This window comes from Schistocerca americana, chromosome 5, assembly GCF_021461395.2.
Source record: "Schistocerca americana isolate TAMUIC-IGC-003095 chromosome 5, iqSchAmer2.1, whole genome shotgun sequence".
Taxonomy (NCBI): Eukaryota; Metazoa; Arthropoda; class Insecta; order Orthoptera; family Acrididae; genus Schistocerca; species Schistocerca americana.
Window position 1 is genome coordinate 366214511 of NC_060123.1, and position 23473 is coordinate 366237983.

The window sequence follows — 23473 nt, forward strand, 5'->3', positions numbered from 1 at the left end:
TCAAGTCTCACTTCATCAACAAACAGTGATAATGTATCAAGTTTCGTTCTGAGGCACTGCACATTTACACTCGCTATAACTAAGACAGCATTTTCTTCAATGATATCATTTCGTTTTTCACTGGAATGTTCTTGGTCTTAGGAGCTTATTGTACTGGTGCACTGGGCATCCTCCAGAATAAAAAACGTTTTATCGCAATGTTCTTCGGCCATATACTGTTGCTCATTATTTTATCTTTTAGGTCAAAATCAACACCAATTTTGAAGCTATTATTTATTCCCTTTGTTTCCAGTTTTTCAACTGTAAAATTGTTGTGATTTGGGAAAGTGTTCTGTATGCTTTGCTCAAATACAGCAACCTGGATATGGCAATAATCTTGTCTCTTGACATTAGCTGACAGACAAATGGTGATGCAAGAACAGAGCCCCACAATTCCAAGTTCATTACAACACACATATGCAACACAATTGCAAAGAAATGGTGAAATTTGTGTATTCTCACTGTGCTCCAAATTCCATAGTAAATTTTGTTTGACTATGTTTCAACAGTAAAGTTAAGACAAAGTAGCACTTGTGGATCTATTTGTCCTTCATTTTAACAATATTATGGAAGGATAGTTGATAGTTGCTGCTGACCATAGAACGGAGATGAGGAGTCGCAGAGAGGCATAACAAAAAGACTGTGACAAAATAAGCTTTCGTCCAACAATGCCTTTGTCAAAAATAGACACCCACAAATGCGCCCCCCCCCCCCCCCCCCACACACACACACTCATAACCGCAGTCTGCAGCAGCTGAAGCCACGCTATGAGCAGCAGCAACAGTGCGTGATGGAATAGGCAACAGGGTGGGGGTAAGGAGGGGGCTGCGGTGGTGTGGGGTTGGGGAGGGATAATAGGATAGGGGTGGAGGACGGTTAAGTGCTGCTGGGGAGCTAGCTGGGACAAGGTGGACAGAGAGAGTAGGGCAGCTAGATGCAGTCGGGAGGTTAGAAAGAGGGCAGGAGAGAGAGGGGGAAGGGTAGCAGAAAAGGAGAGAAGTAGAAAGACGGGGTGCATGATGGAATAGAGGGCTGTGTAGTGCTGGAATGGGAACTTTCGGACTTTAGGAAGTATGTAGAATGTAGGAATGCAGGGAGTGGTAGGGGTGAGGAGAGAGATGGACTCGGTGAGAGGTTCTGGGATGGGCTTATATGGGCATGACAACCAATAAACTATCTGTCCTCATGAATGGACACCAACAAACTGTGGCCAAGACACAACTGGTCCACCCTGTTGCTGAGCATGCCGCCCAACGAGACTTTCTTCATTTCAATGACTGCTTCACAGCCTGTGCCATATGGATCCTTCCCACCAATACCAGCTTTTCTGAATTCCGCAGGTGGGAATTCTCCCTGCAATATATCCTAAGTTTCCTTAAGCATCCTGGCCTCAACCTTCATTAGTCATTGTCCTCACCCATATAGCCCCTCCCCCATTCCCATTCCAGCACTAAACAGCTCTCTCTTCCACCAATGCACCCAGTCTTTTTACTTCTCTCCTTTTCTGCTACACCTCCCCCACTCTCCCCAACCCTCTGTCTAACCTCCTGACTGCACCTAGCTGCACTACCCTCTCTCCACCTCGTCCCTGCAAGCTCCCCAGCAGCACTTAACAGTCCCCCAGCCATACCCAAATAACCCTCCCCCTCCCCACCCCAGCCTCCTCCTTATCCCCACCCAGTCGCTTCTCCTATCATGCATTGCTGCTTCTGCTTGTAGTGTGGCTTCAGCTGCCACAGACTGTGGTCATGTGTGTTTGAGTGTGTGTGTCAGTCGTTTATTTATGACAAAGGCCTTGTTGACCAAAACTTTTTTTGTGACAGTCTTTTTGTTGTGCCTATCTGCGACTCAGGGTCTCCCCTTTATGGTGAGTAGCAACTATCTGTTTCATAATATTGTTCCATCCTGTATTTTCTGTTGTCTTTCATTTTATTTTTAGAAATAGGCTCTGATCAAAAAATGAGAGACAGTTCTGGTCTGTTGATAATTCATCAACAGGTACCTGAATTCCACTTGTTTCTGCAAAGATAAATAGGTTGCGCATATAAATCACACCATTTGTCATAGAAATGGTACATTGTTAAAGTGAAAGAAAAATCTTGCACATCTGAAACTTGTAGACTATGTTTTCATGGCCACTTGCATCTCTACTGGCTACAGCGCAATTTTCACTTTCTGAAAGATATAATTGCCATTTCACTGTTTTATACCACAATCTAAATTTCAGCCCTAGACCATTATCAAGTGTTACAACTGTAGAGATGCTCTGGTCCTCTGGCTCCTAGGTACCACTTACACATATTTAGCCAGTTCCCGCTTCGGCTGCCTCTCAGCCCGTTGCAAGAATTCAGAGACAGTGTGGTGACAATTCTGCATTGGACACATTGTCTCCAGATCCGTTACATGTTATGTGGGTAATGATGAGCCTTCTACAGCTGTTATCATGACCTTGGTGTCATGCTATGGCACTTCCAGAGCATGCACAATTTGAAATATGCAGCAGACATATTTGTGGAGTATACTCGTCTATACAATGTCCTAATTCTTGGCACATCACAAACATTTCACTTCAATGACTGACACAACATATGTCAAGACTTATTCACGCCCAAGCAGAGTCCTGGAAATGTAAAAATCTGACAAGCAGAGTCCTGGAAATGTACAAATCTGATATCCTTCACTTGCACTGTTTCAGCAGTAAACATCCACTACACATGCGAACATTATCTTAGTTCGTCCATGTATTAAGCAGAGCACAGTTCACAGAATATTAATCACTGGCTTTTTGTAATTCATCAATGATTTGTTCATGTTTATACGCACAACAGACCAACCATGTGGTATAACTGCGGCTCCGTACAAAAGTAAAATCGTTAACACTTTTCACTCTCCAGCTCAAATTAATAATTGTCATCTTCTGAAAATTCTGCATTTCTGTCTGACAGTTTGCCCAGTTCTGAGCCATTATCCAAGAGTGCTGAGTTTGATAAGTGATACTTGTACGCCAAATTATCTGAATTTCAGTGCTACTATGTTTTCACACACCTATCAATGTAGGAACAATGCAACACGTCATGAAACATAACAACCTACGACAATGCTCCTAGTGTATGAGGAACTCATGCAACAATGGCAAAGTCAATCAGACACTGAAGCATGCATCAAATAAATGCCTTGACTATAGAACTTCTGTTGCCTCCTAGAGTTGAACACTACAATTACCTCAAGCCAAATAACTATTCTTGCAACACACCAACTGAAAAGACACTTTTAAATGGGAGCTAAATAGGATACAACAAAAGAATATATGGCATATATACAAAGGATTCAAGATTAACTCTAACCAAAAAATGGTATATTCGTAACCCCAATGTTTTAACTGGCAGACACTTTAACAGGGTGTGTACGACCCGAGAAATCCAGGGAAAAACTGGGAATTTTTCATTGTTTTAGTTTTCAGATAAATTTTTGTAATTCTGACTGGTGAGAACTGATTCTCTAGCAAAGAATAATACTGCAGGGGAGGGGGAGGGGGAAAAAAAAAAAAAAAAAAAAAAAAAAAAAAAAAAAAAAAAAAACCAGAATGGCGGGGGATAAATCTTTAGTTGCAAAGGAAATGCGCCATTTACAACAAGAAAACACAGTGCATGCAAAAGCATCTGCAAACAGCAAAAATATGTCAAAGGCCTTAGGAAGAAGACTATGTAATACTTGATAACAATAAACTCCTTTCTACGAGCGTGAAGTCACAACTGTTTACATTAGGCTCATTTGAGCGGTTGCCAGCAGGCTCATGCGGATGTGCAGTTGACTTGCGAATGAGCAATACCTTCTCCCGCTTCCGGTAGTAGTTGCAAGCAGCCAAATGCTAACAAGAAAAATTTTTCTTGCGCACCCTAGCTGCCAGATTCGCTCATGTGCAGAGTTGTAGTGGGGAGGGGGGTAGTTGTTTGCATTAAGTGATTTTGCTGTTTCCTCTTCGTTTACAGCTCCCACGTCAAATGAAAACAAAACAGATTTCTGTGGCCAGGAGCTATCAAACAAATTAAAATACATTCACATAATTATGGAAGGCAAAAATATATTATTAGTTTCAGTTTTCTGATTTGATTTTATTTCCAAGTTTTTAGCAGTCAAGCATAAATCTCTTTGCAGAATAATGAAGTTATTGTTGTCAGTTTGGTAAAGAAATTTGGCTTTATTAATCTTTCCTGCCGAAGCAATCAATTTATTTGAAACAAAGTGTTTCATTCCACAGTATCGGCTAGTTCTAATTGTTCGCAGAATTTCAAGTGCATGTTTCCATCTTCTGGCCATGTACGGCATTATGTCATAATAAAGAACCAAACATAAGGTAGTACAGTACTGCTACTCCAAGAAAATTTATGTCCCATAAACCACACTGAGAAGCTTAATATCAGGTGGGACCTACTTCATTGTGAATCACGACAAACGAATGTGCACTTCAGACTGAATTATGCATTTTAGTATAGTTTATGAAATTCCGATACTCTTGGAGTATCCTCTGATGTCCTGTTTCTTTTATAGTGTAATGTAAGATCTCTTTATGCTTTATACATACAAACATGCAGGCTTCCTCAATCACAGCTGTGCAGGAGCAATAATGCCCGTTTTCTGGCACCTCAGGCACTGCTGAATCAAACCTATTTCTGACAGTCTTGGGATAGTATTGTGAATGGTGGTTTGAAAGACGTTACTTTCAAAGGAAATTGCCTTTTACAAAAGATGAATTACGTTATGTGTGAGAAAGTGGGATGAATTTCTTAAATCACAGAGCGTTTGACTCTCGTTTAAAACTGAACACCTTGAGGACCAGCCACATAGAAGAAATTCGAGCCCAGAAGACCAGAGATCGTAAATTTACTGACAGATTTGTGTGTCATACCTTAAAGTATAACACACGCAAAAAAGATCAATATTACATGTGAAAGCTTAGCTTCTCTTGTAGCTTATTAATCTTAGAGACCAATATTATATGTGAAAGCTTAGCTTTTCTTGTTGCTACACTATGTATATTAATGTAAACCATTAACTTTTCCTCTTTGTGTGTTCGTGGTAAATAAGTGCTATTGGCTTACTACAGCAGTTGTCCTATGCTCTGAATAGCTGCTGTCATCGGCTGGCGAGATCATGTGGCATGAGATATGATTGGCTTACAATAGGGCATCGCAATCTCGATTTCAAACCTCTGAAAACTAATGTGATGTGTTCAGTGCAATTTGAATTTACACTTTCGTAATACGAAAATAAGCAGTGTACATGTTGCTGATATCAAAGGTCTTTCCAAAACTTCTCTCTCTCTCCAAAACTTCTCTCATTTTTTTTAATCAAAGGCCGTTCCAAAATTTCTCTCCCCTGTTCCCATTTTTCCGGGAAGTTCTACGCCAGTGTATAAAACTTTAACCATTCAAAGGATTGATAAGTTTTACAGTTCCGAGGGAAAAATCTACGGGAATCCTTCTGTCACTTAGCAGAGAAAAAGTGTATTTTTGCCCGGGAAAAAGTATATTTCTAAATGGGGTACCCGGGAAAAGCTCTGGATTTTTTTTTTCCTTGTCCATGTATACACCCTGTTTAAGACAGACATTGTATTCCTTACAATAACCTGTTTACAAAACTTAAGGAACCATCTTTCAGGGCAGAAACTATAAATACTCCTCAGGCACTAGATTATGCAGATAAAATTGGGCTACCAACAGCTCACTGGAGACACACAAGGAGTTGAATCCTTTTTCAAGCTGATTCTGATCCTGAATCCAAATAAACATAGATGTTAATGCAGTTCTGTCTTGAGCTTCAACAACATGCAACTAAGCTTGGAAAAGCACAAATGGGGGCATTATTGAAAGAACTCCAAAAAATTTTGTTGGCACTTATGAAGATCGCATCATGTGGTGTTTTAATAAAATGTAACTGTCCTTCTCAAAGATGTAACGTGTGCAGGCTGAAGCAATTGGCTTTAGAGAGAGAATTAACCAGTGCGCACAACGTGAAGGAGAGTAATAAGAGAAGAAATGAAGTTAAGCTTATGGGAAAACTGGCACTGCTTTACTTCCTCACAATGTTGAGACAATCTCTCAAGCAGACAGATTAATATACTAGATTATGACTGCATTTGTTAGTATGTATTAATCCTGAAACAACAGGGAACTTAAGAAACATGAAAGCAATAATACATTTCCTAATTTGCAAAATGATTTGAATATCCTTTGAAACGACACACATTTACTGCACTAACACTGTGTTCACCGAGTTTCTTTCTAACTTAACTTTGGGTTGATCAGACAAGATAAACATATCCATTATGGGAAAAAAACCTCTCCTAAGCATTTCTGAAACTATAACAGCAAAATTGGTACCTTTCATAGTTCAACCATAAAGCTCCAGGGACACTTGGTTTTTATAGTTTCAATTTCTTGGCATTAACTGAATGGTGTGCAACACTAGCATCCCGTTTTGCTGCACTGAGCCTCTGCACCTGGCCCCGGACTTCATCTTGTAGTTGATTGAAGAATGCAGTGGATGACTTAATGCCACGATCAGCACCAGAATCTTCCAACTGAAAACAATGAGGTATGATTATAGAAAAGTTTTTATATGTAAACATAATTCACTAGCACACAGTATACAAAACATGATTATGCGTATGAACTAAAACAAACAATACACAAATGTTTTAAAAAATATGAGGCTGAGGTCCTATTGTTGCATGAGAAAAGAAAAGAATGAAGGAAAATAACATCTGAAGTCATTCACACAAGAAAGGTCACTTTAAAGTGTTAGATGGAGAGAGAACCATTCTCTCAGTATTGTATCCATAAAATTAATATTTTCTCCCATTGTAGTCTACTACTATTGCCCAGCTCCATTTAATTTTGGTGAATGCTAAGGGTACAGATGCTTATATTTAATATATACTTTTGCCTATTGCTTTTAGTGTGGTCATGATATTCATTGCTGCTACGTGAAGCTTATTGAATTTTCATCAATATAACTGGCTTTCATACCTGACTTTCAATTTATGGGGGCAAGCCCCTCAAAAGAGAAGTAACAAGATAGGTACACAAAATATTCTCAATGTCATTTATGACATGATTTAAATATCAGTAATGTGTAGTGCGTACACAAGTAATTAAAAATTCTGCTGTTTAATTTCTCAAAAGAGTTATTCATATGAGAGGTGAAATAATATTTGCTTGCCTTTGAGATGTTACTGCCTCTAACCAGTACACCAGACACCTTTTGCTTCTCCACCATTCTCTGGGCACGCCTCTTCTGTGCCATCTTCTTACGACGACGCTCCCTTTTTCGGTCAGTGGCAGTCTTCTCTGCCATGCTAGCAATGTCTCCACCTCCGCGTGGTTTTGCTGCAAAGTTTAATAAAAGTTATGTATTAAAAAATACCACAAAAATTATTTATTAAAACATTTACCCTTGCATCACAGTACAAAGTAAACAGAGAATTAATAACAATATGAATTCCAGGGTATATGTAAAACTCAGATGTCCTTCAGATTTAACATATTTGTCCAACTTCCAGACACTCAGGTAAGAAATTTAAGCTTCTGAATCAAAAGAGAACTCTCATAACTAAAGGGAGATCTTGTGCAGCTCTCTGCTTGTCAAATGATTACTGTTGGACACCCAAGAATCCATTGTGAATCAACCATATGAGAATAAATACAAACTGCATCCATCAGTTAATCTGTAATTTCTCCCAACAGAGTATAATATTCACACAATGGTGGCAGGAAAAAACACACATAAAATGTATTGAAATGTGCAAGCTTTTGGAGCCAGTGGATCCTTTTGGAAAAAGGGTTGAAGGGAAAGGAAGAGGAATGAAGGAAAATGACTGCTAAGGTTTGTGAATGGAGGGAAGTTATATGACAGTCACCCAGAACCCCCAAGTCCGGGAAGACTTACTGGATGAGATGAAAATGAAAGAAGAAAGAAATTTGTGTGTGTGAAATCAAATCTGCACATAACTGAAATTGTGCCAGTAAATTCTTTTTTAGTGAAAGTGAAATATAAGTTACAATTAAGGCACTGCTCTTATTTTGGGAGACGTATTAGAGTCAGTTTATGTAAAGCAAATTTCTGATTTGTATATCTAAGTGTTTCACTTTCTGAGATAAAGAGATAAATCCAGTATATTTGCTCCTAATTCCTGAAGTGCACTTTGTATTTGCTTTCTGTGTGACTTACATTTGACTTCTTCTGGTGCAAGTAAAGTTGCATCACTAGTAGCCGCAGGTGCCACCTCCTCAACAGAAACTGCTGGGAGATTTGTTACTACTTTCACTTCAGGAGCAACCTATGAAAAGAAAATAAGGTAATCAAACTAACACTTAGAAACACGCACAAAGGAACAGACGAAAAATCAGTTCAATCGATTAAAAATGCCTTTATTTAAATATACTGTGAATTCGATTACACTTGTATTATTCTTCTTCTTGAATATCACGAAAAGAAGCATTCAGTCTAGCTGCTACTCTATCTACTGCTATTAAGTAACTATTTTAGTATAAAACATGAAACCCCAAAAGGACCAAATATGGTTAAGGGGATTATGAAATGCTCAATTTACAGTCAAAGTCTCCTTGCAGGTACTGCAGTGTGTCATTTTAACAGTCACTCATGAACACTGAGAAAAAACTTCCACATTAGTGTCGCATAATTCAAATCCTTAAGCGCCTCCTCCCACTTCATTATCCACATCTGAGATTGAAATACTAGGAGCTACAAAGAAGTTTGAGCCACAGCCTTCCTTGCCAATAACTGTGATCTACATGCTCTTCCAAATTTAGCTTTTCACAATATTTCTAATCTGTGACAGTGAAATGTTGATCCTTAATGACTGTACCTTCATTCATCCTAAAAGTCTATGACCAATTACCTCACTACTCTGCATGATTCACAACTTATGTCAATGCACCCCTAATCTGTGAAGTCCCTTGAAATTGTAAACCACAGACACATACATTTTCTCACTGTAATCACAAATAGCATAAGTGAAAATGTGTGTGTTGATCAGCAACTGGAGACACTATCCTCTTTGCTAAAACAGTTCTCAACCTACCACTGCACGCTGACCAAAAGCTGAAACTCTGAAATGGAATCACCAGTATGATCAAAACTAGGGTACAGTAGAAGAATCTACATATAAATCTTTACAACCTACCTAACAGTGTGTGGTGGAACATACTCTGTGTATCAGTGTTGTTTTGCCCTTTTCTGTTTCAACCGTAAAAGATTCACACAGGAAGAATGATAGTTTGAAAGCGACCGTGCAAGTTCGAATCTCTATAATTTTTACCTTCATGCTCTTTTCATTAAATATACATAGGAGGAAACTATACCAGTCAACTCTTCTAGGAATGTATGTTTCAGAATTTTAATGTTGATGCACAATGTCTCTCAGAGCAGCCAAAGAGATGCTTCTAAGCCTCAAAAAGGTGCCATTAGTCATGCTGATAAAGCAGTTGTGATCTAAGAATGTCTGTCTTATAGGTTTCTTTGAGCTAGATGGTCTGTCTTATGCACTTTGCAACAATTCTAACTTCAATAGCCATATACACTCAAGTTTCCTGAGTATTTAACATTGTACCTTACTTTGTAAAGTCTTTAGTAATGTTGTCCAGTCTTACTTCGGGTCCCACCTACTGCTTGTGTAAGAGGTATTTGCTTTTCCAAAAGTACAGAGGGTATGACAGAGTAATTAAAAAATCTGAGCCTGAGGCTTGATGACCAACACATAACCATTACTTTCACAATTGTTTCAACAAACACAATAACTATAAAATAAGACAAAAGTTAAAGGGAACAGGAGAATCTTCTACACTTAACTGACAGACTGACCTTGCATTCAAAGTGATCCAGTATTTATTGGGGCACACAATGATTGACAATAGAGTAAGTCAAATTATTTATACCACTGCCAGAACAGTCTGGCCCTCATGATACAGAGAGAAACAGTTTAATACTATTCAGTGTGAAATTAAAGTTTTTGGGTACCACAAACTGGTAAGCCAATCTCATTTTGACTATAGCATGTACTGTTATAATCTTCTTGCTCCAGTTCTCTTTAGTGACAGTGAATATGCTTTGCTTCTGATGGAAACTGAACCATCTGGGTGAAAAATAAGCATCTGTTTACACCTATTTATACCAAAAATCAATACCATCTACATTCAGTGTATTCACATTAACAGTATCGCAAAAAGGTTACACAAAGCAAACTGTCATTGTAATAAAATAAAATAAAAAAATCACTTATGACATTTTCTATTACACTTTGAATCACTTATGAGGTGTGAACAAAAAGTAAAAGGAATTTCTTAATTTTGCAGGTTTTATTCAAACTATTTTCAATTTTTTTTTTATCTTATTGGTACACGTTCCTAATGTACATTTGCATTCTAGCTGTTTTGAATATTTAATTTATTGTTGACAGTCAAAAAGGTTACATATGTTTTTGACTGCTCTGCAAATTTTTACTTTAGAAAAAGATGGATCAAAAAATCTGCATTAAATTTTGCTTGGAAAATGAAATAAAGTGCAGCACTGCATCTGAAATGTTGGCTGTAGTTTTTGGTGAATCTACTATGAATAAGACAAGAGTTTACAACTGGCATAAATGTTTCAAAGAGGGTCACACGAAGACACTGAAGATGATGCCCTGGCACATCAGTTACTGATGAAAATGTGAAACAAGTAAAGAAAATGATCCGAAAAATTGCCAAATCATTATCACTATCAGAGGTTGCTGATAATGTCAGCATATCCTTTCGCTCATGCCAAGCAATTTTTTCAGATATTTTGGGCATAAAACTTGTGGCAGAAAAGTTCTTTCTAAAATTGTTGAATTGCTGAATGAAGTCGTCAATGATCCAGAACTTCTAAAGAATGATATAACAGATGATGAAACATGGGTATACAGGCATGTTGTTGAAAACAAATCCCAATCGTCCCAATGAAAATTGCCCAAAGAGCCAAGGCCAAAAAATATTCAACAAGTTCGATCACACGTGAAGGTTCTCCTCACTGTTTTCTTTGATTACAATAGGATAGTGCATCATAAGTTCCTGCCTTCTGGTTGTATGGTCAATAACACGCTGAAGTTGTGTGCCATTTGTGTGAAACAATCTGAAGAAAATGACTAGAATTGTGACAAAACCACTAGTGGAAATTATATCACAATAATGCTCCTGCTCACATCTCAATACTTGTTCATGATTTTTTGGCAAAAAAATGAAACTGTTAATGTTGCCTCGGCCACCATATTTGCTGGATATGGCCCCCTACAACTTCTTTCTATACCCGAGGCTGAAAAGAACCATGAAAGGATGTTGTTTTGCCACCACTGATGAGATAAAAACAGAACTACTGAAGAAGCTGAACACCTTAATGAAAAGTGTGATTCCAAGACTGGAAAAAGTGTTTGCACAAGTGTATTATATCTCAGGGAGATTACTTTGAAGAAGACAAAGTTGTTGATGGAAAAAAAAGATTCTTTGAGAAAAACAATAATTCCTCTCACTTTTTGATCGCACCTCATATGCTTAGATTTAACTGTGCATTTAATTCGGAACAATGAGAAGTTTTGAGTATTTGCATTCGTGCTTCCATTTGACATAAATAATGAAACTATGTTGGTGTTGTAATATGCACATTCTTTCAGGTAGAATGGTGTCCTTTGCTACACACCAAGATTTTCAGTTTTCTTACCAGATTAAATCCAAACTTCTATTTCATTTCTTAGTGGGATTATAGTTGCATATACTTTACTTCATTAATTTATTACTCTTATAATAGCTGGATCTCATCGGTCCACTGCCTTGAGTCCAGCTAGAATGAGAGGCATTTCTACTGGCATACGTCTGTGTAGCGTGTACACACAGTGATCTGAATTGTTACAGGATGTGACACACCTAAACTGACAGCAGACATAAATGAATATGAAGTATAAATATGAACAAATCTGGTCATTTTCTTCGGATCTCTTCGCGCAAGTGGCACATAACTTCCAGCAGTATTCCTTACCGAGAGACCAATGTGCTCATATTTTAAAAGTTAAGGCTTCGTAGATAACATATTCTCCTTGTTAACTGAAGGGGATAGTTGAAAAGCTAATTAGATATCATAGTGAGAAGAATATGAGTACTAACTAGCAGTACGTGAAATGGAAGTGCCTTTTTCCTCTGTCCACGGCAGAACCCTTTCTTTCATAGATACAAGGAAACATCAATTTATTGGCAGTTGCTGTGGTTTTTGTACCCTTTGTAGGGAAACCATATTTTTTCCCTATTACAGAGAAAGAAAGACTGTTTTCTTGTAGGAATTTGGTCCACAAGGAAATGTTAATGTTAATACTAGTCGAAACGCTAAAGGAAACAGAACATCCTCTAACAATCTTCCACTATGAGAGTATTAAGGATGCTTCCATTCTGAAAACATAAATGTTCATAGTCTTATGAACCAGCTGATCACTTCAAAATTTCAGAACAGTTCCCAAATAACATATCAAATTAAATATACAAGATTTTGTTACTACAATTTTGCCTACCAGAAACCTCTCAATGGTACATTCCAAATGAGGAGATACCTCACTAGCATACTAGAAAGCCTTTGAACACATTTGAAACCACCCAGTGGTGCTATGTCCTTTTATGGACTTGTGCAAGTAAAAACAATAAGTATGACAACAGAGCTTAAAAAAAATGCAAACCTAAAATTAAATTTATGTTCTCACAATGGCTCCATCAGTCAGCTTGAAGTGAATCAACACGCAGTTTACTGTAGCCTCTAATACTTTATAGATAACAGCCCACTTTATGCTGTCACACTCTTGCTTTATATACCTATGACCCTTTGTATCCCGACAAATGCCACTAGAACTTTGTAGCATTCAGAAAAACAAGCCACCTTTTGTACTATACCAATATACAGGCTCACACAGCAGTAAGAACTGGAGATGAAATAGAACAGATGCCTCACTTACTATAATCACTTCAACGGAAAGATGCAACATTTCATTCCAAAGAGATAAAAATGGAGCAATGGCAAAATTTTTTCTTTGGATGAAGAGTACTTAACACCCTACACCACTGTATTGAATGTAATGCCATAAGTAGTGAAGACTAATGTCTTTGCTGATGTTTCCAAAGAATAGAAAGAAATTAAGGGTTCAACATACTGACAGAAATATTCCTGCAGAATTGAGAAGCAGTTAAATGTTCACCATGAGACCTACCCGACAAAACAGAGAAGTTAGAAGAAGATTTAGGAAAGGCAATGCATAGCTACAATTTCAGGGACATATGAAATAATACACACTGTGAAATACATTATGGAGGCACTTCACATGAAAAGTGGTACAGGTATTTGATTGACACACACTCACAAAAACAGTAAGCAGTAATGTTGCATAGCAGAATTTGTGTACAAAACAAAATGTTAACATGCAACAACAAACCCTCACCATTTTAGGAGTGTAATGAAAGTTTGATAATGCATCAAGCTTGGAAAATAAATTTGCCACGAGGGTGCGGATTTCACGATGTTCTGCAGGCTCTTCTTCTGGCTTCTCCTGCCCAGGTGCTGCATCGTTAGATGTTTTTTCTTTCTGCTTTAGGTACTCCTGCACAGAAAATTGGATTGAAAATGAACACACATATTTAAAGTAAAGTGAATATTAAATTAAATGAACTGATTTTTCTTTGCACGTCATCTTGTGGATAATAATGACTTTTTGTTTCCTCAATAGTAGCAGCTCAGCTTGATTACTCTCTGTGACACACAAATCATAAACTTAATAAGGTAATATGCTTCAACAAATGAATATAAAATGAAAGATGTAGTTGCAAAAACTGATTAAAAGAATAAATACTGTTTCCTAATGCTATGAGGGAACTTCAAAAAGTAAGTTACACATTATTATGGCATGCCAAGTAATTTTTATTGGATGCTACATTACACTTCCAAGTGACACACAGACATGACAGTTTTTCATAGTCAAAGTCTATAAACAAGGAGTCATAAATTCTATGAACTGCTCAATTTCTCAGTGATAGAAATCTGCTCCTTCATCAAACAAACATTTGAGAACTGCTGCGTGAATGGTCTCATTACTGAAAAATCCCCCCCCCCCCCCCTCCCCGAGATGTCCCTTCAGTTTGCCAAACAGATGGATATTTCATGTTGCAAGATCTGGACTTAACAATCAGCATTATCCATGTTTGTATGGCCTTGAGTCAAATTGTTGACACCATTTCTCTATGACTGGACACGAAATTGCATCACCAGAATTTCGTGGTGAATCTGAATGTAATTTAGGCATTTTACCCACAAGAACCATACTTCAACTTTGGAGTGTTTCAAGTTGCTGCACTGTGTCACTTGCACATGTGATGCACTTATCATTCATATCACAACAGAACTGCGTCATCAGCAGGAAAGTGAGACCATGTAATCTCTTCTGACAATGTGCCATTCTTGTTGCAGAATGATCTCAGTGTGGGACAATGTGCAACTTTCTCTCTGTACTGACTATGTATTATTTCTGCTCTTGTTGTTAAGGTCCTCAGTCTGAAGGCTGGTTTGATGCAGTTCTCTCAGCTAGTGTGTACAGTGCAAGTCTCTTCATTTCTGCAGAACTACTGTAACCTACATCCACTTGAACATGCTTACTGTAGTCAAGTCTCCTTCTCCCTCTACACATTTTATCCTCAGGATGTGATCCTCAGCATGTGCCCTATCAGTCTATTCCTTCTTTTAATCAAATTGTGCCATAAATTTCTTTTATCCACAACCCCTCATCAGTCAGCTGATCTATTCACCTATTCTTCAGCTTTCTCCAGTGGCACCACATGCACCACATTTCAAAGTTCCTTTTCTCTACTTGCCTGTGCAGTTACCATCCATGATTCACTTCCATATACATTTAAATTCCAGACAAATAGTTTTAGTAAAAAACTTTTCTTGCATTTTACACCCTCTCTACTTTAGCCATTACTGATTATTTTGCTGCTCAAATCTCAAAACTCATCACCCACTTTTGGTGTCCTTAATATAATTCCCTCACTACAACTTGATTTAATTTTGTTGATGTTCATCTTATATTCTTTTTTCAAGAGATTATTCCTTCCACTCAAGTCATCTTCCCAAGTTGTTTGCTGTCACTGTCAAATTACAATGTTATTGACAAACCTTAATGTTTCTATTTTTCCTTCCTAAACTTTAATTCAACCTCTATATTTCTTCTTGGTTTCCCTTGCTATTTTCTCAGTGTAGAAATTGAGTACCTTCGGGAAACCCTAACTCATTCCCTTCTCGACTACCACATATGTTCGGTAATTATGCAGGTAACTGGTTTAATAACAGAAAACAGTGCACTATATTTCTTCCTATTGCATTCAACAACCTTAAAGTAGATTGAAAATGCAGCATAAATGCTAGAATGGCTTTAGAACGATACTGTTTTGACACAGATAAATTTTTCAGAGGGGAAATAAGTTTTTCAACCAATTAACTTGCTCATTGTAATACATTCACAATATGGTATTATTGTAACTTATGGTACTATTGTAACTAGTAAGATGAAGTTCTAAGCAATTCATCTTGGCAAGAACAACTATGAAACACTGTAACTTTTCATGTATATGAAGTCTGTTAATGGAGAAAGAAGCAAAAGAGGGGACTGCCTACAGAGTCAAGTGGTATAAACCAAAAGTCAATGGCAAAATATAGTTGGTAGCCTGTAGAATTGACAAAAAAGGACTCTGTTGTTAGCACTGGCACTGAAAATATTATTCAGAATGTGTCTTTTGTGGCCAGAGCTTCAATATTTTCACATGTCAATCTCACATGCCCCTGCTACATACAGGATACACTGCAGTGAACACCTCAGCAGTGCTGACAGTAAAATTATGTATCTTTCTGTAAATAGTGAACATATCTAGAGGACTATCCTAATATAAATGTAAACTCATATGTTGTTAATATTCTAATGGGAGTCCAGCATATGCCTAGAATTAATAAGAAAAAATACAACATTGAACATAGGTGAATATGTACAATATATAATTTTTCAAGTTAAAGTGATACAGCCTAAAAGATAAACCACAAACTACTCACTAATTTATCTGATACTCAGGAAATAGGCCTACAACTAAACACACCTGCTCATACACCTCAGCAAGACTCAGTTTGCTCTTTTCCTGATCCAGGATGAGTCTCTTTCTATATTCATGAGGAGACTCTACTGGTTTCTGCTTCCTCACTACATCATCCCAAGCACGGTCTTTAATTCTTTGTCTAATTATGTCCTCCAATTTCAGAGTGGTCTTCTCAGTTCGCACAGGAGCTGCAGACAATAGGTAAACAGGGCTGCAAGATTTGTTTACAACAAAATACAGTACATGAAATAATAGCTTCCCTTCGTGTGAACTTATAAGTTGTAAGGGGTCCGTAGGCCCTTACTATAACTTTGCACTCGGCACAGGTCGATAGGGCGAACAATCGATTGTGACGTGTTGAGAGAGCAAGTGTCGAGATGCGCCAGTGTGGTTGGCGGGTATATGTGTGTGAAGGCCATTGTTGAAATACAGGGCTTTAATGGAGGAGGGTGTCGCCATCGCCGTGGTTAGACCCCTATGTAATAGATTAATACCGGGAAAGTGAAGAAGTATCATTACGAAAGTGATCAGTGACGTTACTAGCACCGATATTTGGTTTCGCGTCTACCACGCCGGCCTAGCCTTGGATTGCAGTGTTGGATGCAATGATGGATTAGCGTGTGACAACCATGGAAAATGAAGAAAGCCTGTGCTGAGATTAGCCGTAATTAGATATGTATGACGAAGGCAGTGGCTATCTCCTTTTTTGTGTTTTGAGAAGAATATAAGTTCGTAATTAGTAAAACTGTGTTGGTGTTCCTCATTACCAGACATTCAATATTATAGTATTGAGCAGAACGAACTAGAAAGTAACAACTTCCGTAGCAGTCAATTCCGATTACCAGCCCCATTAGGTTCACGGTCATGTTACTAATAAATATTGGACTGTTATTCGATCAAATCAGGTCGGGATAAAAAACGGAGGTGTTACAAAGTCAGCACAGGTTGAACACTAAATGAATTCAAAAGCACCTCCAACAATAAGACATCAAATATCTCAAAAAGCAACAACTATGTCACTGGAGGGCAATTCTGCTGAATCCCTCATCGTCAGAATTTCTGTTGCTTGTAAGTAAATAAATTAAACACGACGATTTGTAGTACTATATTGACTAATGATGTTGGTCCTGACAGTTCATGCTAATTTTAATCACACACTGTGCAATTCTGTCTACAAATGGGAGAAGAGAAAGTTTCCTGCCTATAAGACTTCAAACATGTCAAACTTTCTTTTGTTACTGCCATGGTCTCCATGTCATATATGACTGCCATGGTCTCCATGTCATATATGCAGTGGACACAGCACAATTTTTCACAGTTTATCTCAAATATCAGTTACTCAAATATTTTCAACAAGGTTTAGTAAGAATGTCATGCCTCTTCTAACAATTCCCATTCAATCTCGTTGAACATCTCAGATACACTTTCATAGCACTATACCACAGCCTCTTACAGTCCCACAAATATAAATCAGAAATCTTTAAATTACTGCTGTCATAGTAGCTTGACAGAGGCTCCACATACTTAAGCAGCACTTTAAAATACATCACACTGGCATCATGAAAGAATTTTTCTTTAAGGATGCACTGTATACTCCCACAACACCCCCTCGAATATAAGTTTTGCACTTTTTTCCTTAATTCTGGTTTTATATGTTTGTTACATTTCACATCACTTAGTAGTTTTAGTACTCCTGCAGTTACATGAACACTATTCATAGCAAATGACACACTAAAGGAAAGCAGTGCTATGACTAAGATCAAAAACCACTGAAGTCTGAATTTCATACTTGAATGGAAGTGTTACAAATATAATGTTCACAGTTTTTACTTCAACAACATTTGAGAAAAGTGAAAGATCAAGTCCCATGCAGAGTGTGAGAAAAAAGTTTTCAGTCAGTGAGAACAGTCCAAACAGATCTGGTGCAATAACAGCACATTGTATGCAGAAAACAATGTATGGAGTGCCGTGCTGGGGCAAGCAAATATTGTATCGGTGTGAGCCAGGAGCTAACGGCACAGGGATGGTCAATGCCAGCTGGACCGCTAACAGGCAGCAGCCATGGTGACTCATGGCTAGACGGTATAACGGTACAGTCTCCCCCAGGACTCATATGAAATGTCCAATACCACCTGTTTTTATATGCATCCGGATAGTTTTCAGACACTTCAGTGCTTCCTAAGACCTTGTATGTGTGTCTTTATATGTACCATTCTGTTTTATTTGATAAAAAACTTGATATTCATTGTGAAGCGACATTGAATGTCCTGGAAGGACGTGCATTGTTGTAATTATCAGTGGATTGTTGTCACTGATAAAATTATGTACATATACTGAGTTAAGTAACTAATCAAAAAATTGAAGTAATAAGTCCTCAGGAATAAATAACTAGAAACTGCAGAGATGTTAGCACAAAAAATCAATGCTTCTAATTAACAAAATGGTAATCTAAAAATCCAGTAACAGAAGACCTCACTATCTTGAGAAACAGCTTAAAAGTTATTACCCAGCAATGTATTTTCATTTGTTATTTATTTTCATGTCTTCCTCTGTAATTAATGTTCTTTGTAATTACATTTATAATTAACTCTCCAATTGTTCACATCTCACAGTTTTCCAATTCCCAGAATTTGAGGCCTTATTTGTGCTCTCTATGTATTTAATCGGATAAAGCACAAACGCTGAACTACCATTACATGTTAGTAACCGAATCCAAACTGTAATTAATTACATAACTAAAATAATACAAGAGACAATGTTGTAATTAAAAGTTCAGAATGATTTTATTATGGAAAACTAAAGATATTACTTTAAAAGATTGTCACTGAATATTGTATTTTATACCTTATATTCAGCTGCAACATCAGTTTCTATGTGTTTTGTAAAATTTATTTGTAACATCAAAATTGTACAAAATTAATAATGCTTTATTTTGGAAGTTATTGTTAAAATTCTATATAAAGCGATGCAGTGAGTTAGTTGTTGAGTTGTTGTTTTGTGGGTCAGTTTTTGAAGTTACTTTTGGAAGTCAAAGATATCAGTGAAACCTGTCCGTGTTTTGTTTACATGACGAGTGTGCAGTTCGAATGTCAATTAATGTGAATAAATTTTGTGAAGCATGAAAATTTTCCATTCATTCATCAATGGACCAGGCAGAAGAAACTTCAGTGAAGTAACATTCAACACGAATTGTTACATTTGGTGGAGTTGAGCTGGGATCGATGTTTGATATGTGGAAATATGTTGAACAAGTGACTGTTTCAGGTGAACGTAAGATGAATGCCAAGCATAAATTCTGTGTTATGGACGCACAGAACAAATGGATGTTGCCACATGGAAAGAGTTGGTGTGGATAAAAAGGACCAAATTCTTGAACAGCACCATCAACCATCATATGAGTAACACTTTATCTTTTTAATTAAATAGTTTTGTGACAGTGACAAACATTTGTGTGGGAAGTTTTTATAATTTGAAATTTACCATGGCCGATAATGACAAGTTAAAAATGAGTGAGGAACCAATTGAAAACACTTTGGACCTAGGAGCAAGTATCAGTGAACTGTCAATCAGAAGTAATCAAAATGTAGATCAAAGCTTTTGTGGAGAGGATTCCAGTGAAAATGTCACCACGAGTACCCCAACTGCACAGGGAAGAGTAAGTGGAGATGATTTGTTAATGTTATTAATGCAGCCTATGAAAGAAGCGAAGGAACAGATGGGACAGATTGGACAGATTAGGCAAGAAGTGAAGGAACAGATGGGACAGATTAGGCAAGAAGTGAAGGAACAGATGGGACAGATTAAGCAGGATACTAGTAAGATAAGGGAAATCCTGGTTGGTTTGGAAGCATTAAAAATTACTGTTGAGACAGGGTAAGGTGAACTCAATACAGGTGTAGGAGCAGTAGAAAGAAGGTTAGAAATATTAGAAACTAATTTCACACAAGAGCTGTCAAAAAAAGAGGAGAGATTCGAAACACTAGATAAGCATGTAGAAGTAGAAACGGTACAGTCTCCCCCAAAGACTCTTAATGTCCTTTTTTTTTTTTTTTTTTTTTTAGCAATCAGATAGTTATTGGACAATTCAGTGCTTCCTAAGGCCTTGTATGTGTATCTTTATATGTACCATTCTGTCCTATTTGATAAAAAACTCAAAATTCGTTGTGAAGGGGCGTGGAATATTCTGGAAGGACGTGCGTTGTCGTAATTATCGATGGATTGTTGTCACTGATAAAATTATGTACATATACTAAATTAAGTAACTAATCAAGAAATTGAAGTAATAAGTCCTCAGCAATAAATAACTAAGGACTGCAGAGATGATAGCACAAAAAAATCAATGCTTCTAATTAACAAAATGGTTATCTAAAAATCCAGTAACAGAAGACCTCACTATCTCGAGAAATGGATTAAAAGTTATTACCAAGCAAAGTATTTTCATTTGTTAGTTATTTTTATGTCTTCCTCTGTAATTAATGTTCTTTGTAATTACATTTATAATTAACTCTCCAATTGTTTACATCTCACAGTTTTCCAATTTCCAGAATTTAAGGCCTTATTTGTGCATTCTATTTAATCGGATAAAGCATGAGCTCTGTACTACCATTACATGTTGGTAGCCAAATCCAAACTGTAATTAATTACGTAACTAAAATAATACAAGAGGCATTATTGTAATTAAAGTTCAGAATGATTTTCTTATGGAATACTAAAGATATTACTATAAAAAATTGTCACTGAATATTGTATTTTATACCTTATTTGGCTGTAACATCAGTTTCTTTACATTTTGTAAAATTTAATTGTAACATGAAAATTATAAAAAATAAATAATGCTTTATTTTGGAAGTTATTGTTAAAATTCTATACAAAGTGATGCAGCGAGTTAGTTGAGTTGTTTTGTGAGTCAGTTTTTGAAGTTACTTCTGGAAGTCAAAGATATCAGTGAAGTCTGTCCGTGTTTTGTTTACAAAACAAGTGTGCAGTTCGGATGTGAATTATGTGAATAAATTTTGTGAAGCATGAAAATTTCCCATTCATTCGTCAATGGACCAGGCTGAAGAAACTTAAGTAACATTCAACATGAATTGTTACAACGGGCAGTCTGAGAAATGAAGTGGCTTCATCTAATCCAGGTGCCTTAGCTGTGTGGCAGTGGTCTGAAACTTTTGGGGCATCTGGTTTTTAACAAAGATACTTTGGTTCCCTCTCTTGTGTATAGCCAAATGTACGGTCCCAGACGTATGACGGAGACCAATAAATGTGATGGTATGGGGGTTATGAGCTCTCTGGGACAGGCACCGAAGATTAAATAATGTATGGCGAGTGTGCTCTTGTAGCAGCTCTATCAGGTTACAACCGGTCACAAGGATAAACTGTTATGTAGTGAGGAACCTTTTAATAACTTGCTGTAATTTACAGAATCTTATTGACTCTCTTCCTGCACATCTCGCAGCAGCTGTGCTTCAAAAGGCGGTTGTTCAGGCTTTTGACAGGTGGTCACATTAATGCGATTAGACAGTGTAATTACTGTTAATAACTACTTACAGCTCAACATAAGCAGATGTTCAAAATAATATATGACACATGATGTAAATCCTGTTATCAATTTCTCGTGACATGACTGTAGAATAACAAATAGCTACACACTTACATATAGTGAAAACCATATTTAACATGAAATCATACTTTTGTTCTGATGAAATAATTTTACACTTATTTTTGCTTATCTTAACATAAAAAGATTTCACTTATCAGATGAACAAAAACAGTTTTTGCAGTTGCAACGATCCACAAATTTATTGCTGTCTCACCTTTTATATTTATTTTTTCCTGTTACGCTGAACAAAGTAAACAGTGGGTGCTACTATGTAATTGCTTGTCTGTAGGCACTGTTATTATCACGACACTTTTATCATTTTTCAGATTCATAAATGAATAAGGCGAAGTTGGTGAAACGTATGTGGCAATCAATTGATTTTGTGTCAAAATTTATTTATTTTTACATGCAACGGCAAAGGAATTGTGACAAAGCAAACTGCTGTTTCATTACATTTTCAGCTGAACACTGCTGCCATACCAGTGTGTGTGTGTGTGTGTGTGTGTGTGTGTGTGTGTGGCGAGGGGGTGGCTTGGACATGCATGTATGGTCTTGTATAGTATGTACGACTACTCTAGTTCAAAAAAGGATCTGAAAGCTATCAACATTATCAGTCTTGTTTATGTGCCTTTTGACAACTCCATGTTTCTAATATTCAGTAAGATGTATGTTTGCAATGTACAGTTTATACCTACAAGACTAAATTTTAGCAGATAATGGATACTGGACAATAATAAAATTTAACAAGATCAAAAATACAGTATCAGCACACCCCTCCAGCAAGCACTGTTTAATACAGCACGTGCACACACACACACACACACACACACACACACACACACCACACACAATACTTCACCAGTTTTGTATATTATGCCAATTTGTAATCCCCCCCCCCCCCCTCTCTCTCTCTCTCTCTCTCTCTCTCTCTCTCTCTCTTGAGCAATACTACAGTGTTATACACTGCAGTCTTGGCAAATACTTTATTGGACATTATGTTTTTTGATATATATTAGCTGCAGAGCACTGAGAACATTACAAATAAAATTGTTACCTGGTCTTGTGACACTGTCAAATTCAACTGCTTCCTCCAGCAGTGAATTGTGGGGACGAGTGTCAGCACCAACTTCACCTGTAAGTTGCCACGGTTTTTCAGAAAGTGCTTGTTGTTCTAGTTTGGCTACCTTTTCATCTAGTCGTGCCTTCCTTCGTTCAAGACTAGACAAGGTAGTCTCCTCACTGACAGCAACAGCCTGTTTGGTCCCTATATCTGTGCATTTAATTTCATTTTCCTGCAATTGCTCTACGTTTCTTTCTGTGTCATCTTCATCTTCGTCTTCATCATCATCATCTTCTTCCTCTTCTTCAGCTGGCAGACTGAACCTGTGATTAAGTTTTGAAAACTTTTATATTAAGAACTAAAAACTAAATAACAAATGCACTCACAATCTTAACATACAAAGACAAAAAAGGCCTATACACTTTCATTCTGCAAAAGAAAAGGAAATACTACACTAATATTGTAAATGAAATCTGTACACTTCTCCTCTGCTGCTCCCACCACACAACGTTTTAGTGTTATATGTTAAAGCATCCCATCAGAATTGAAACATATAATTGTAGCAATTACAAATAG

At 37.2% G+C, this 23473-nt stretch overlaps 1 protein-coding gene across 1 annotated transcript in view; it reads right to left on the minus strand.

Moving 5' to 3' along the window:
- The window catches only part of LOC124615517 (U3 small nucleolar ribonucleoprotein protein MPP10), an 84535-nt gene that overhangs the window by 20996 nt on the left and 40066 nt on the right, over window positions 1–23473 (minus strand). The window contains exons 5-10 of the mRNA XM_047143478.1: window positions 22892–23220; window positions 16242–16426; window positions 13544–13702; window positions 8269–8377; window positions 7261–7427; window positions 6420–6619 (exon numbers count right to left, since the gene is read on the minus strand). Coding sequence (XP_046999434.1) covers window positions 6461–6619; window positions 7261–7427; window positions 8269–8377; window positions 13544–13702; window positions 16242–16426; window positions 22892–23220 — 1108 coding nt within the window. The 3' untranslated portion in view covers window positions 6420–6460. The remainder of the gene's footprint in view (window positions 1–6419; window positions 6620–7260; window positions 7428–8268; window positions 8378–13543; window positions 13703–16241; window positions 16427–22891; window positions 23221–23473) is intronic.